The 12,796-nt window shown below is 54.3% G+C and overlaps 1 protein-coding gene across 5 annotated transcripts in view; it reads left to right on the top strand.

Annotated features, from left to right (window-relative positions):
• The first annotated feature begins 366 nt into the window (after nt 1-366).
• The window catches only part of Adcy1 (adenylate cyclase 1), a 135,988-nt gene continuing 123,558 nt past the window's right edge, over nt 367-12,796 (top strand). For all 5 annotated transcript variants that reach the window (XR_005975961.1, XR_005975960.1, XR_005975959.1 and 2 more), the window contains exon 1: nt 367-1,059. Coding sequence is in view for 1 of the 5 variants with exons in the window: in XM_041668882.1 (XP_041524816.1) it covers nt 424-1,059 (636 nt within the window). In the remaining 4 variants the exon portion in view is untranslated. The remainder of the gene's footprint in view (nt 1,060-12,796) is intronic.

Genomic DNA, 12,796 nt, shown 5'->3' with positions numbered 1-12,796 from the left:
AGAGACTCCTGGGGGTGGGGATGGGTGGGCTCCGCTGTGCATAGGTGGGAAAATCGAGGCTCGGAAAGGCAAGAGCGGTATCCAAGGTCACGTGGCCCCTCGGGCGAGTGAGACGTGGGGCGCAGAGTTGGGCGCGGACTCTGCCCGCCCAGGACCGGGGCTCGTGGGGCTTGCTTGTCGCAGCGCGGTCGCCGCGGAGGACCACAGCCGGGGCGCGGGCGGGCGCCAGTGCGCAGGCGCGGCGGGCGGGAGGGGACGCGCTCGGGGCGCGCGCGCTGGGCAGCCGGCGCCCCAACTCCGCCCGCCCCGCGCCCCGGCGCCTCGCCGCCCGCCGCCCGCCCGCCCCGGCGCCGCCGCCCGCGCCCCGGCGCCCCGGGCCGGCGAGGGGCGCGCCCGTGGCCGCGGCCGCTGCATGGCGCTGAGATGGCGGGGGCGCCGCGCGGCCAAGGCGGCGGCGGAGGCGCGGGCGAGCCCGGGGGCGCAGAGCGGGCGGCTGGGCCGGGCGGACGGCGCGGGCTCCGGGCGTGTGGCGAGGAGTTCGCGTGCCCCGAGCTGGAGGCGCTGTTCCGCGGCTACACGCTGCGGCTGGAGCAGGCGGCCACGCTGAAGGCGCTGGCGGTGCTTAGCCTGCTGGCGGGCTCCCTGGCGCTGGCTGAACTGCTGGGCGCGCCGGGTCCCGCGCCTGGCCTCGCCAAGGGGTCTCACCCCGTGCACTGCATCCTCTTTCTGGCGCTGTTCGTGGTCACCAATGTCCGATCCCTGCAGGTGTCCCAGCTGCAGCAGGTCGGTCAGCTGGCGCTGTTCTTCAGCCTCACCTTCGCGCTACTCTGCTGCCCCTTCGCGCTGGGTGGCCCGGCGAGGGGTTCTGCGGGAGGCGCAGTGGGAGCCGCGGTTGCTGAGCATGGGGTTTGGCAACTCCTTTTGATCACCTTCGTATCCTATGCCTTGCTGCCCGTGCGCAGCCTACTGGTCATCGGCTTCGGGCTTGTGGTGGCTGCCTCTCACTTACTGGTCACAGCCGCCTTGGTCCCTGCCAAGCGCCCACGTCTCTGGAGGACGGTAAGTGCCATCACGCGCCCTTCATTGGGTTGGAGACACACCTGCCAGCGGGACTGGTGGTGCCAGGAGTTTAACATTCTTCTTTCTATGGGGAGGGTGGGGAAACTGAGGTTCTGAAGAGAGGTGTGAGTGTTCAAGGTCACTCAGCAAGCTGGGAATGCAGTCAGGGTTAGCACTTGGGGTGTCTTCCGAGGTAAGAGTCCACAGTGCCTTTAGGGTGGAGACGCGAGACCGTGTGTGTGTGTGTGTGTGTGTGTGTGTGTGTGTGTGTGTGTGTGACGCCCAAGGTCAGGCAGTATTTGTGTGCCCAAGCGGGAGCCTAAGCCTGACCCACTGCTTTGGGTTGCACCCATCTCCGTTTAGGGATGAAAAGTGGGAGGATGCGCGGATGCGCGGTCTCGAGGCAAGGCTTCTAGTCTGGCGGAGCGCTCAGTCCCTGGGCTCCTCTCCAGTTCACCTAGAGCGGCAGCGTCTGGGGCTTGCTTCTCAATTCCGCGGACTCGTGGGAGCAGTCAGTGGGAGGGAATGGACTTTGAACCCCTCCTATATCTCTAACCATCCTAACTCCTGCTCCAAAAAAGAGGAGTTTGCCAAGGTCACTCACAATCTGATCTTCACCATCTCTGCTCCTAGAAGCCTTTACCCTTGTTCTACAGAGCCTGGAACTTAGTCTCTTTCAACTTGGGCGGGTGAGGTGGCTGCTGTGACAAGGGCATAGGATTCCTCTTGAGGCTCCTCCTGGACTCCGGACGTCCCTGTTCTCCCAGACCACTGTACCCAGACACATGGGGGTGGTGATGGTGGACCGGGAGACAGTTCCCAGGAGTTTGGTACCTTTCCCTGCACTGGTCCTGCCTAGGATTGGCAGCTGAGGGAGTGTTGTGTTTCTAGGTCTAGCTACAGAACAGCAGGAGGGAGATGAGAGGCAGATAGGTGGGGGAGCCCATATAAGGAAAGAAGGTAGCCTTGGGAGCACATGGGAAGTTGTGGGGGGCTGGGCTGCGCCAGGATCCAAATTGGGGGAGGATAGCTGGTGTGTGAGAGAGAGAGTGTGTGTGGGGGGGTGTTAGTCGGGTGTACCTGGCGACTATAGGATGCACACCCTATCCTGATGTCAGGGAGCAGTACATGGTCCCAGAGGCCATGATGGCAGGTCTCATGCTCAGCATACATTGTAGGGCTAGTGAGAGACATGGGCTCAGGTCCTTTTTAAACTAGTAATTTTCTCCCCTACCCAGCCCCTAGGCATTCCTTTTAGAGCAAAGATGTAAAAGGCGAGAGGGAGGAGTCTGCGAAGGTGCCAGTGCCCCTCCCACTGGGATAGAGGAGCCCTTGTTACTCCAGTGTGGGAAGGAAGCTCATGTGAAAACAAGGATTCTTAGGTAGCTGGTACCCAGGTTTCCCAATGACTGACCTCCAATTTGATATAAATCCCCCACCCCTCACTGAACTCAGCCATGCCCCTGCCCACAGGGGAAGATGCTGCTTCCACAGAGGCAGTGTGAAGGTAAAATGTCCATAAGGAAAGCATGTGTTGAAAATCTTCTGCCATTTCGAAAGCATTTTATCCTCTATAATATTTGTATTCACGTCTCATATTGACGCCTAAATGGGAATCAAGGTAGGGAAACCTGTAATGAAGGGAAGCCCGTAGGTAGTCCTCAAGGGTTTCAAACGTCTTCCCCTTACAGAATACCAAGCACCCTGCAGCCTGTCAGTGAACTCTGTCCCTTAGTGTTTGAGATGCCCGGAGAAGGTGGCACTTGCTTTAGGAAGTGCTGGTGTACTTCACCGCCTTTCTGCCACCTCCCTTTCAGCCTGTTACCTCTGCTGTGCAGCCTTCTGCTGATGGCACTGCCTCCTCGCCTCCTTATTCTAGGCAGGCTGTAATGGGGAAGAAGGCTTGGAGCAGCTATGCAGAAGAATCTGAGAGGATGAGTCATGGTGGAAACTCTGCAGGGTGGCCCTTGCTGCACACACAGGGGATGCTGCTTTTGGAGTGTTAGTTCTGCACGGGAGTCCTTTGGAGCTGAGTCCTAGGAAAGCTCCAGAGTCAGGTGTGCTTCCTTACTTCAGACCTTCCGGTCAAGGGTAGAGACTCCGAGCAAATCTGCATTTTGCAGAGAGGTTTGGGATCCAGATCCTGTCCTGTGTAGGGAAGAAGGTCCCTTCCAGAACCGCTGCCCATCTTCAGGGAGGTTCCGAGAGCCGTGGGGAAGTAAGACAGAAGAGCAGAAGGCCACTGTCTTGGCGTACTACTGAGGGGAGGAGGTTCTTGGGAAAAGTGGGCCTGGGCTGGTCTAGCCAGTGGCCCAAGGCCTCCATCCACAGTAGTCTCCTGCCATCCCTTCCTGAGCCTGGGGTAGATGACACAGACAGACTTGTGCCCACTGGCTCTGAGCTTTACCTAGTGTTCTTCATAGACCCTGTGCGCTTGCTTTTGCCCCAGATGAGTCTGTATTACTGTTATTATCTCTTTTCTCTTTGAAGTAGCCCAGTTCTACTGAACTTGTGTACACTGTGTGTTTTCAGCTAGGCTACCTATCAGGGTAGAGGAAATGGACTTCAGTTTCTGTTGGATGCCTGTGATGGAGATCAGGGTTGTTAAGGAATATGTTTGCTCTTGTTTCTGTCTGTCACCTAAGCTGTGGGCAGCGCCCTCTGGGGTTCTGATGGCTTCTGATGTATTCTCTTTCCGTTAACATCCTTGCCGTCTCTGGGGTAAGGGCTGAGTTCCTTGGGTGCACGGGTAACTGTGTGCACAGAGCAGGGTGGCTCAGTTGCTGACTCATATGGGTGCAGGTGGGCTTGTGAGTGAGGGGTCTCCAAGCATTTCAGGGGTGCTTGCAAAATCCTGTGAGCTGGGGTGCCGGAGGATCTCTGTGCCTCGGTTTCCCCCACTGTCAATGGGAGCAGTGTCATAGGACAGCTGTGTTTTCTGGGTACCATGTGTGGACCGTGTCTGGAAGGCATTCCCTGTCCTGTCAACCTTCTGAAATCAGTGACGTGGATGCTGCCACCTTAGTCAGGTGCGTGAAGTCACTGATCTGCTAGTTTCTCCCTGGCTGTGCGAGCCGCACTTTGGAGCGAGGTGCTTTCAATGTGTTGAGATCGCCCATGGAAAGGGACTCCTAGGATGTGATGACAGGACACTCTGCCTGTCCTCTTCCTACTACAATGGCCTGAGCTGAGTTTGGCCAGAAGGGCCCTGTGGCTGTGGTGGGGTGGTGTCCCTGCGACCAGGGGCCTTGTGCCTTCCCCTTGCTTGGCAGGCCCTATGGAGCCTAGGAGGTTGCAGGAGTGGGACCCAAGCCGCAGTAGAGACAGGACTAGCAGAGGGGTGGGGCAGGGAGACTGCTCTTATAGCTGTAAGCTCTTGTCTTCATCTCAGGATGAATGAGACAAGGAAAGAACCTCTGCTCTGTAGGACACTGTTTTACTGTGTCTGGGGACATGAGTCATACCTGCCCCTCCTCTGTTCACCCTCACGTGCAAGCAAGCACACATGCCCGCTCAGAAGCACACTCACTCACTCCCACGCAGGCACCTACACAAATGCTTCACGTGCATCCTGCCACATTCTCCCACTTGCTCACTTGTGTATGCATGTAGACATACCCATGCTCCCATGTGCCCTCCCACACATGCACACAAATACACCTCCACGCATACTCAAGCTCACTGTCGCCTTTGCATCCGTGCAGGTGCACATGGAAACACAAACACAAATCAGTGCACACTCTCACACTCAAGACCCTTGATGGATGTTCACATTTGCCCGTATGTACTCTTACACCCATTTTCGTGCTTGTGCCACACACTAGTACATACATGTTCACCTGCACTTAGAACGTCATGTCTTCTTGTGCACACGCAAAGCATACACACATTTAGGGATGGATAGACTTTTACACACACCTGGGACACTTGTGTAAGCCCATGGACACTCAGGCCACAGGGACGTTCCAGTGTATTTTCTTTGGGGTACATGCATCAGTAGCGGGGAGATGTAGTCTCAAGGACAGTAGCCTGGATAGAGTCCCAGCAGTACCTGGACAGTGTCCTGCACCCCTGCTTCCATGACCTTGGGTCACTTCATGGGTCACTTCATGGTCTTGACTGTAGAATGAGGAGTCCAAGCTCAGACCTTGTCTGGATCAGTGAGATTATGTGTGCCTGAGTGGGGCCAACGTGCCATAAGGACAGTGACTAGGTCCAGGATTTTCGAGCACTCGGTGAGATGAGTGGACCTCCCACCACTCAACCCAGGCCAGTATGGGCTTGTGTCCTGTGTTCCCCACTTCCCTCCCAGGGACTCGTTCTCTAATTTTTTTTTTTCTCGGAGACAGGGTTTCTCTGTGTAGCTTTGGCACCTGTCCTGGAACTAGCTCTTATAGACCAGGCTGGCCTTGAACTCAGAGATCCTCCTGCCTCTGCCTCCCGAGCGCCGGGATTAAAGGTGTGCACCACCACTCAGCTATCCTCTGATCTTTTCAACCATCTCCATTCCCCTGCCCTCTTCTCCGTTGTGCTGGGACCTACTGAGTTCTTATGCTAAGGTGCCCCGCCCTCTTACCACGTGCTGTGCTGAGACACCAGCCTCAGGAGGAGGGTGGCAGTCCAGGCCGGGACTGAAGGCAGTGTATATCCTGAATGATTGGCCCTTGAATTGGAAAAAGGCAGGGCCTGATTTGATGTCCAACTTGGGTGTTTGCTCTGCCTTTAGTCGGGAATAAGAAGAAAGCTTAGAGTCACGCTGCTTGAATCCCAGGGTTCAGAGCGGAGGAGACCCTGGATGCCGCACTATGGGGGTCAACCCAATGTGGCCACCTTCATGTGTGTGCACACTCAGGTGTGTGTTCATGTATGTGTGTACATAGGTCACACACAGGTACACACTCGTGTCTGTGCATGTATCCATATTTGGATGTGCATGTGTGTTCAGAGGAGTTGGCAGCGTCCAGAAGATGAGTCAGGGGAACAGGAAGCCACCTGTAGTGTGACAGGGCCCTGTGGTGTCCCTGTTCCAGCCTCTGAGCTGCAGATGCTCTGAGCAACATGTTGTGGATCTGAATACAGAGCTTACCTTTACTCCGAGAGCACAGGACAGCTCACAGGCCTAGCACAGTGTTTCTGAAAGAGGTGCTCCGGCCTTCGGGAGTGGCCATGCTCATACACAGTGCGGGGCTGGCCTGACTCCCCAGTGCTTGCACGGCTCAAGTGTCCTCTTCTCAGCATCGTGTCTCATCTGATTGCCCTCATGGCTCTCGTTCTCCTGCTGTTTTGTTCTCTGCTTTCCTGGAGCACTGATAATGCTTCTGATGGATAGGAGGGATGTTTTTGCTCACACAGTAGTCTCCATGAGGATGTGTGGTGTGTGCATCTTGTACAGGGAACAGGGCCAGTTCAGAGCACTTGGTCACCTCCTGCTGTCTGAACATTTTCATGGTCCTAGGCCAGCACCAGACCATGAGTCCCCACGGTCCACTGGACCTCTTAACCCTGCATAGAGTCCTTGTAGTGCTGTCCCCAGGCAACAGACCTGAGTGCTCTTCATAAACCTATATATTTTTTAATTCTTTGGAAGGTGTCTCCCCTCCCCTACTCATCAGCATGATACAGAGCTAAATCTAGAGCTCTTAGCCTATGGCTACAAGCCAGCTCTTCCATGAAAATTATTACTGTAAGATACTGCCCTGTGCACCTGCCTGTGCAGCCCAGGGTCATCTGTGGGATCCTCCCAATGACCGTGCAACCCTAGAAGAAGCTTTGTCTTGCTGGCTGTGCATTTGGTGGAGTCTCCTCAAGAGGGTATGGGCAAGTTCAAGACTCTAGAAAGTGGCAGGTGGAGAGAACCAGATGCAGGGGCTGCCCACTCCAGAATGTTCCACTCCTGCGGGGGAAAAGTATGTCATCAGCCTTCTGATTGGTCGTGTTGGAGGTGTGCTGGGCACCTGTCAGCATGAGGATGGTGCGTTGAGGTCACTGCTTCGTGTCGTGTCTTCAGCCATGCCCTTCTCACAAGAGGGAGGTGTGTCTGTTTGGGTGGATGGTTGGCTGCTGTCTGAAGCAATGCAACCCCCAAAGGGCTGGAAAATTCAACCCTTGAACCATGGCAGGTGTTTTTCCAGCATTATATTCCCTGTGGTATGAGGGGTTAATTGAGTGATCATGTATATGGAATCATTGGTTGAGGCCAAAAAAAAAAAATATTTCACTGGTGTATACTTCAGAATGTTTCCCGAGAACTATAGAGGGACTTCAAGGCAGGGTCTCATCCAAAGATTAAGACTGGGCACTCAGCCAGCCATATTCTCTCTGAACAACTTCTGTTGATGTTCAGGTGTCTGAAGAGGTCCGAGATGCAGAGACATTCCAGGTATTAGGGGTGGGGAATGGGCAAGCCTCAAGTGGGGCTGTCTGGGGATTCAGTGGGTGAACTCGGGCCTCCCCTCTGGAAGGCTTAGATGGCCACTGTGGTGTTACTCCCTGATCCTCTAGGCAGGGTATCTGGAGCTGGGTGCTGTCTATGGTGAGAGCTGTCACTGAGGTGCCATGTCAGCTAGGGTTTCCCATCTGGTTCCTTACCTCCTACCTTTCACTCAGAGTTCTTGGTGGCCCTGCATAGGTCCTTCTTGTCTTCCTTGTCGTCACATGGTGTATATGGTCTGGGAGGAGAGGCCCCACTTGCTTGGAGATGGGGACTGTGAGGGTGACTAAGTGCAGCTTCTATGTGGGTCCCTACGACCCCTGAGAGCCTTTTGACATTGAGAGACAAGGAGTTAAAGCAGGAAACACCAAGGATCATGCTTCTGAGGTCCCAGCGAGAGCCATTTCCTGGACTGGTGACGACAGCTTCGTTAGTTGGGAACTAGGTGAACGGAGCTTGTGAGGAGTCACCATATCCTTGTTTTTAAACTTGTATTTATTTTAATCATGGAAAATTCAGACCTGCCCAGAAGTGGAGACCGGTACCATGATCCCTAGACTGCCGTCCCCGCCTCCAGCCGAGATCAGCATTCTGCTGGTTCCCTTTCAAATGATGCTAATTCCAAAGCGTTTACTAATTCAGAACCAGAGAGCGAACAAGCAATTACATTAATTTAAAAGCACACTTGTGTGTGGTGTTGAAAAAGCAACCACGGTTGGAAGAAAGTGGCATGCAATCCCCACCCAAGCCCTGTGGACACCCATAGGCAGGGATGGAACAGTGTCTAGCTAAGGAGCCCCAGAAGGCAGGCACCTAGAGGCTGACTAGCCCCCGTAGTCTGACCTGTGGGGATGCTGTACAAGGTGATGGCTGCCTGTGGATTTGCCACTAACTGCCTTGGGCTGTGTGGGATTCAGTTTCTTCTCTGGAACGGCAAAGATGCCGTAAACAAAAGTGAGGGAAAATGCAGAGCTGGCTCACGCTTGCATGTCCTTGTGGCCCAGGCTGCCTGCAGGACTCTTTTGCCCGACAGACAGTTTGAATGATGCCTGGGCTTGCTACTTGCTGCAGGGCAATCCAGAACATCACGGGTTGACAGCTGGGGCAAATTCAATGGACAGGTTTGCATACTAAATAGGGATGCGGATAAATGTGGGGACTACAGGATGACAGAGGGTCACTCTAGGGGTCGGAAAGGCCTCCAGGTCATGGCTGCAGCTAGGGGAGCAGTCCTGAGAATGTGAGCTGCCTAGAGCCCTATGCTGGCCATACGCCAGGACATGCATTGTGTCTTTGGTGCTCGCCGTAAGAGGGCAGGACACTGGGAGGTAGGTCTGGGCCAGGTTAGCCTCCAGCATGATGGCGTTTTAAGGCTCTTTCCAGAGCATAAGATGTCAGGAGGGTCTTTTGAGAGAGTGGTTCCAATTAGCATAGGATATACTGGTGGTGAGGGTAGATAGAGATGGAAGGCCCAGAGCCCTAAGGGACAGAAATTGCTGAGATGAGGGGCAAGAGGGGACTCACAGCCTCTGGCCTTGACAGGGCCACCTGTGGCACAGGGAGAGAGGCAAGTGCCTGGGAATGTGGGATAATGATGTCAGGTTGGGAGGTCCTTACTTCAGGATGGTGGGATGAGGGAGTGGCCAAGACCAGGGCTTGCCAGGTGTGACTATAGTGACTTCCTGGCATCTATCCTCTGCCCATCCAGCTCTGATGATTTTTCCCATCTCTTTGGGGTACTGGGTTTTCAGCAGCAAGTGCTTCACCTCTGGGGAGGGGGGCGTGGCTTGTCCCTGCCGAGCTGCTGTTACTGTCTTGCTGAGAGATGTTGCTGAGTGCCCTCCTCAGTCTTCCCATTGAGTTACCATTTTCTGTACTCTTTGTCCTTGTACTCTTGGGGGGGGTGGGGTGTGCTTCCTCCCTTATCTGGGGAGCGGGGAATTTACCTTCCAAAGTGCAGGGTTGCCGTGAGTGGCTGGGAATGTTGCCAGTGTCTGCTGTCCCCCGTCCTGTTTTACGTAGCCATTGATTTCTGTCAGTATGACTCTTTTTACACTTGGCTGGCAACTCAGTACCACTTGGTTTTGATGCTCAGGTGGTCCTGGCATGGCTATTTGCAGCCTTTTCATGTGCTTTTGTGCGCTCTGAATGTAGCCCCACCCCTCTGACCCGTAACACACCTCTTCCTTACTCTGTGACATGTAGGATGCTCCAGATTCATTAATATATATATTCTGTTCCAGTCTGAGAATCAGCCTTTTCATCCAGGGGTCCTTTCTTGTTGTTTGACATAGGGTCTCACTATAGCCCGGATTGGCCTTGAATTACCATTCTCCTGCCTCAGTCTCCTGAATGCTGGGATCACAGGTGTATACCACCACACCTGGCTGAGGTCTAGTTTCTCTCAGAGGTTCTCATTAGAAACCACCGTCTGGGCTCTGGGTACCCTTGTTGTTCCTGGGACCCCGCCGCTTCTGTCAGCAGTGCCAACAGATTCACAAGTGTACACATTCCTGTAAATATTGTGTTTGAGCCCATCTGCTTCTGAGTTAAGCTGAACACAAGTTCATCCCGATACCTCTGACTGTAGCATGCCACCCATGGACAGCCCCAACTCTTTTGCTGAGACATAACCCCCTCCTGTACTGAGAGCTGGCTCTGGTGATGTTTTGAGCATGCCGGGCAAGCATATGTTGATGTTGCTTTTGGTCTCTTTCTTGGAACCTGCTGCATGTGTAGAATGTTAGAGGGATCCTGGGTCCCTGGGAGATCCTTCTGCTTTGGGTTCCGCCTCACCAATCAGGGACCATAGAGAGGCCATGAACTGATTTGCAGCTGGTCCTCTGGGTTTGATGCCAGTCTGCCCTGCATCTTGATGGGGAGGTGAGTGATTCCTTGTTGCTAGTTTGCTTCTGATTTCTGTGAGGTGGACACTGGTTTGGATGCAGGGTCTGCCCCCACGACTGGGGTGTCATTCAGGCAGGGGCCGATTGTGCGCGTGTTGTCGTCCCTGGGAAGCCCTGTTTTCTTCCTTGCCCTTATTGTTTCTGACTGAAGAACGGGGTCAGTGGCACAGAGTGAGCTGGAGATGCAAGGACAATGTGGAGCAGTTATTGGTGCTGGCCCTGTTCCCACAGACCCTGTGAGCCCTACCATGCCATGCGCGAATGTCTGCCTGACAGGGTGGGGCTCATGAGGAATATCGATGACATTCTGTGAGATTAGCGTGATCGTTGTGTGCGGTGTGGAGTGTGCCTGTGTGCATGGCGAGATTGGGGCTTTTGGAAGCACAAGACTAGTGGCGAGGCCTTGAGCATGGCACCCACCCTGCCACACCCACTCCTGAAAGAGCTGTGGAGCCCAGTGTCAAGACTCAGAATCTTAGAGGGAATCAGAAGGGAAACAGTTACAGCTGAACAAGAGGGATAATTTAAAAGGGCACACATGACTGGGAGGACGGCCAGAGAGAACACACAAAGACCAGGAAGGAGCCTGGGTCATACCCTGCCTCAATGCTGCTGTGGTCAGTGGCGGCCGTAGGTCAGGATGCTGTCGGGTGTATGGAGGTAGAATAGGAGCTGGGCCTCTCCCCTGTGGAGATCCGGTAGCCTGTGGCTCCTCGGTCTCTGGTCAGCTCACAATGACCCTAAACCACCTTCCTCTTACCATTATGAGCAGGCACTCAGCCACATGGTCAGCTTCATGTACTGGAGAATGTGTTCCCGCTTTGGCCAGAAGTTGAGAGAGCTTCATGGGGAGAACTGAGAATCACTACCCATGGATAACATGGGTGTGGGTTTGCATTATTGAATGCTTTTGTAGCAGGAGTTCAAGGGTTAACTAGGTGGGGCAGACCTGGGCAGGTGAGAGGTATTTATCGGATGTCCCTTACTCTTTCTGAGGCGCCACTTCCCCCCTACAAACTCTTCTCCACAGTGCTGTCTGTGGGGGACAGGCTGTTTGATCCACTGACCTCTTTCCCTTGGAGGGACTCGCAGGAGGACGGCATCTTGTAGAATTTTGACTTCACTGAGGACACAGCCTTTTAGATATCCTCAGAGTGGCTGGATATACTTCTCATCTGGAGCGGGCAGACTTTTAGCTAGTGGACATGGAGAGGGGAGCTTCTCACTTCTGTCCAGGGATACCGAGAAGCCAGGGGGCTCCCAGGGCTACCCCTGTACTTTGTGGAGATGGGCAGCCAGCCTCTCTAACAGCCCCCACAGCTTCCCACTCCATATACAAGGGCTCTGGTGCATGTGGGGAAGAAGGGCTAGTTCATGAGGCCTAGCACACTGACAGGTGAGTGCACCAGTTCTTACCTCTTCCCTCCACTCCCAATCACACCCACAATCTGAGCCCACACGTTCTCAGCGGATGTCATGGAAGGAAAGAAGATCCGGCGTGGGCAGATCTCAGAAGGGAGGCTATTGCTGTAGTTTCTACTTTAAGGGGTGTGTCTGCCTGACTTTCACTTCCTTTAAAAGGTGGAAGTAGCCTCTTGTTGAGGCCCTTCTCTGGGGCTCACCAGCTCAGCTGTTAGCCTGGCTCATTCCTCCGGCCTTGGCCTACTGCAGACCTCCATACTGTTCAGGGACCGGTCACATCTTCTGTTAGTGCTCAGCATGCTATGTTGTCCTGAAAGATGACCACCTGCCTGGTCTCTCAACACTTCAGCCTTGGATTTTGTTCTGTGTTGAGGGCAAGGGGAGGGAGAGGCTATACCATTGATATCTCCATGTGGCCCTGAGCATCTCCTACAGGGTCACCTTTGTAATGGCTGTGATGTCCAACCCAGTATGTGCTGAGGGTCCAGATGTCCTGTCTGCCCAGTGTCCAGATCTAGAGATGCGACTGTAGCCCTAAGTTCTAGTTTTGCTTTTGGGACCCAGTGTCTGGTGGCTGTAGAAAGTTTGATAGACGGTGACAGGCCTTGCTCAGGGTTCTGCAAGCCCTACAAACAGCAGGCCTGGATCTTAGACTCAAGTAACCATGAGCCCTATACCATCGGTTCCCCCACAACGTATTTTCCAGAGAACGCTACTGCCTTCTCTGGGAGGTGGTGACGCTAGTTGTCTTTGCTGTCCTGTCATGTGACTTCACATGCTTTGAACATACTCTGCTCTTTGGCTGTGGCCTCTGTCTTCCAACCCCTGGAGCACCACCTGCTTGAGCAATCGCCTGGTGTACTTAACGACAGTGAAACGACTTGGAATAGCCTGTAGCGCTGAGCACATGGGCCAGTCAGTGGGTCCAGCTATACCAAGAGGAAGTAACACAGCGGGGTGAGGGTCGAGATTAGCGACT

Source organism: Microtus oregoni, unplaced genomic scaffold (genome assembly GCF_018167655.1).
Source record: "Microtus oregoni isolate MIOR12 unplaced genomic scaffold, Mior012 000019F_ref0000042, whole genome shotgun sequence".
Lineage (NCBI taxonomy): Eukaryota > Metazoa > Chordata > Mammalia > Rodentia > Cricetidae > Microtus > Microtus oregoni.
The sequence above is the reverse complement of the archived record's forward strand: the minus strand, read 5'-3'. Positions and strand labels throughout refer to the sequence as shown.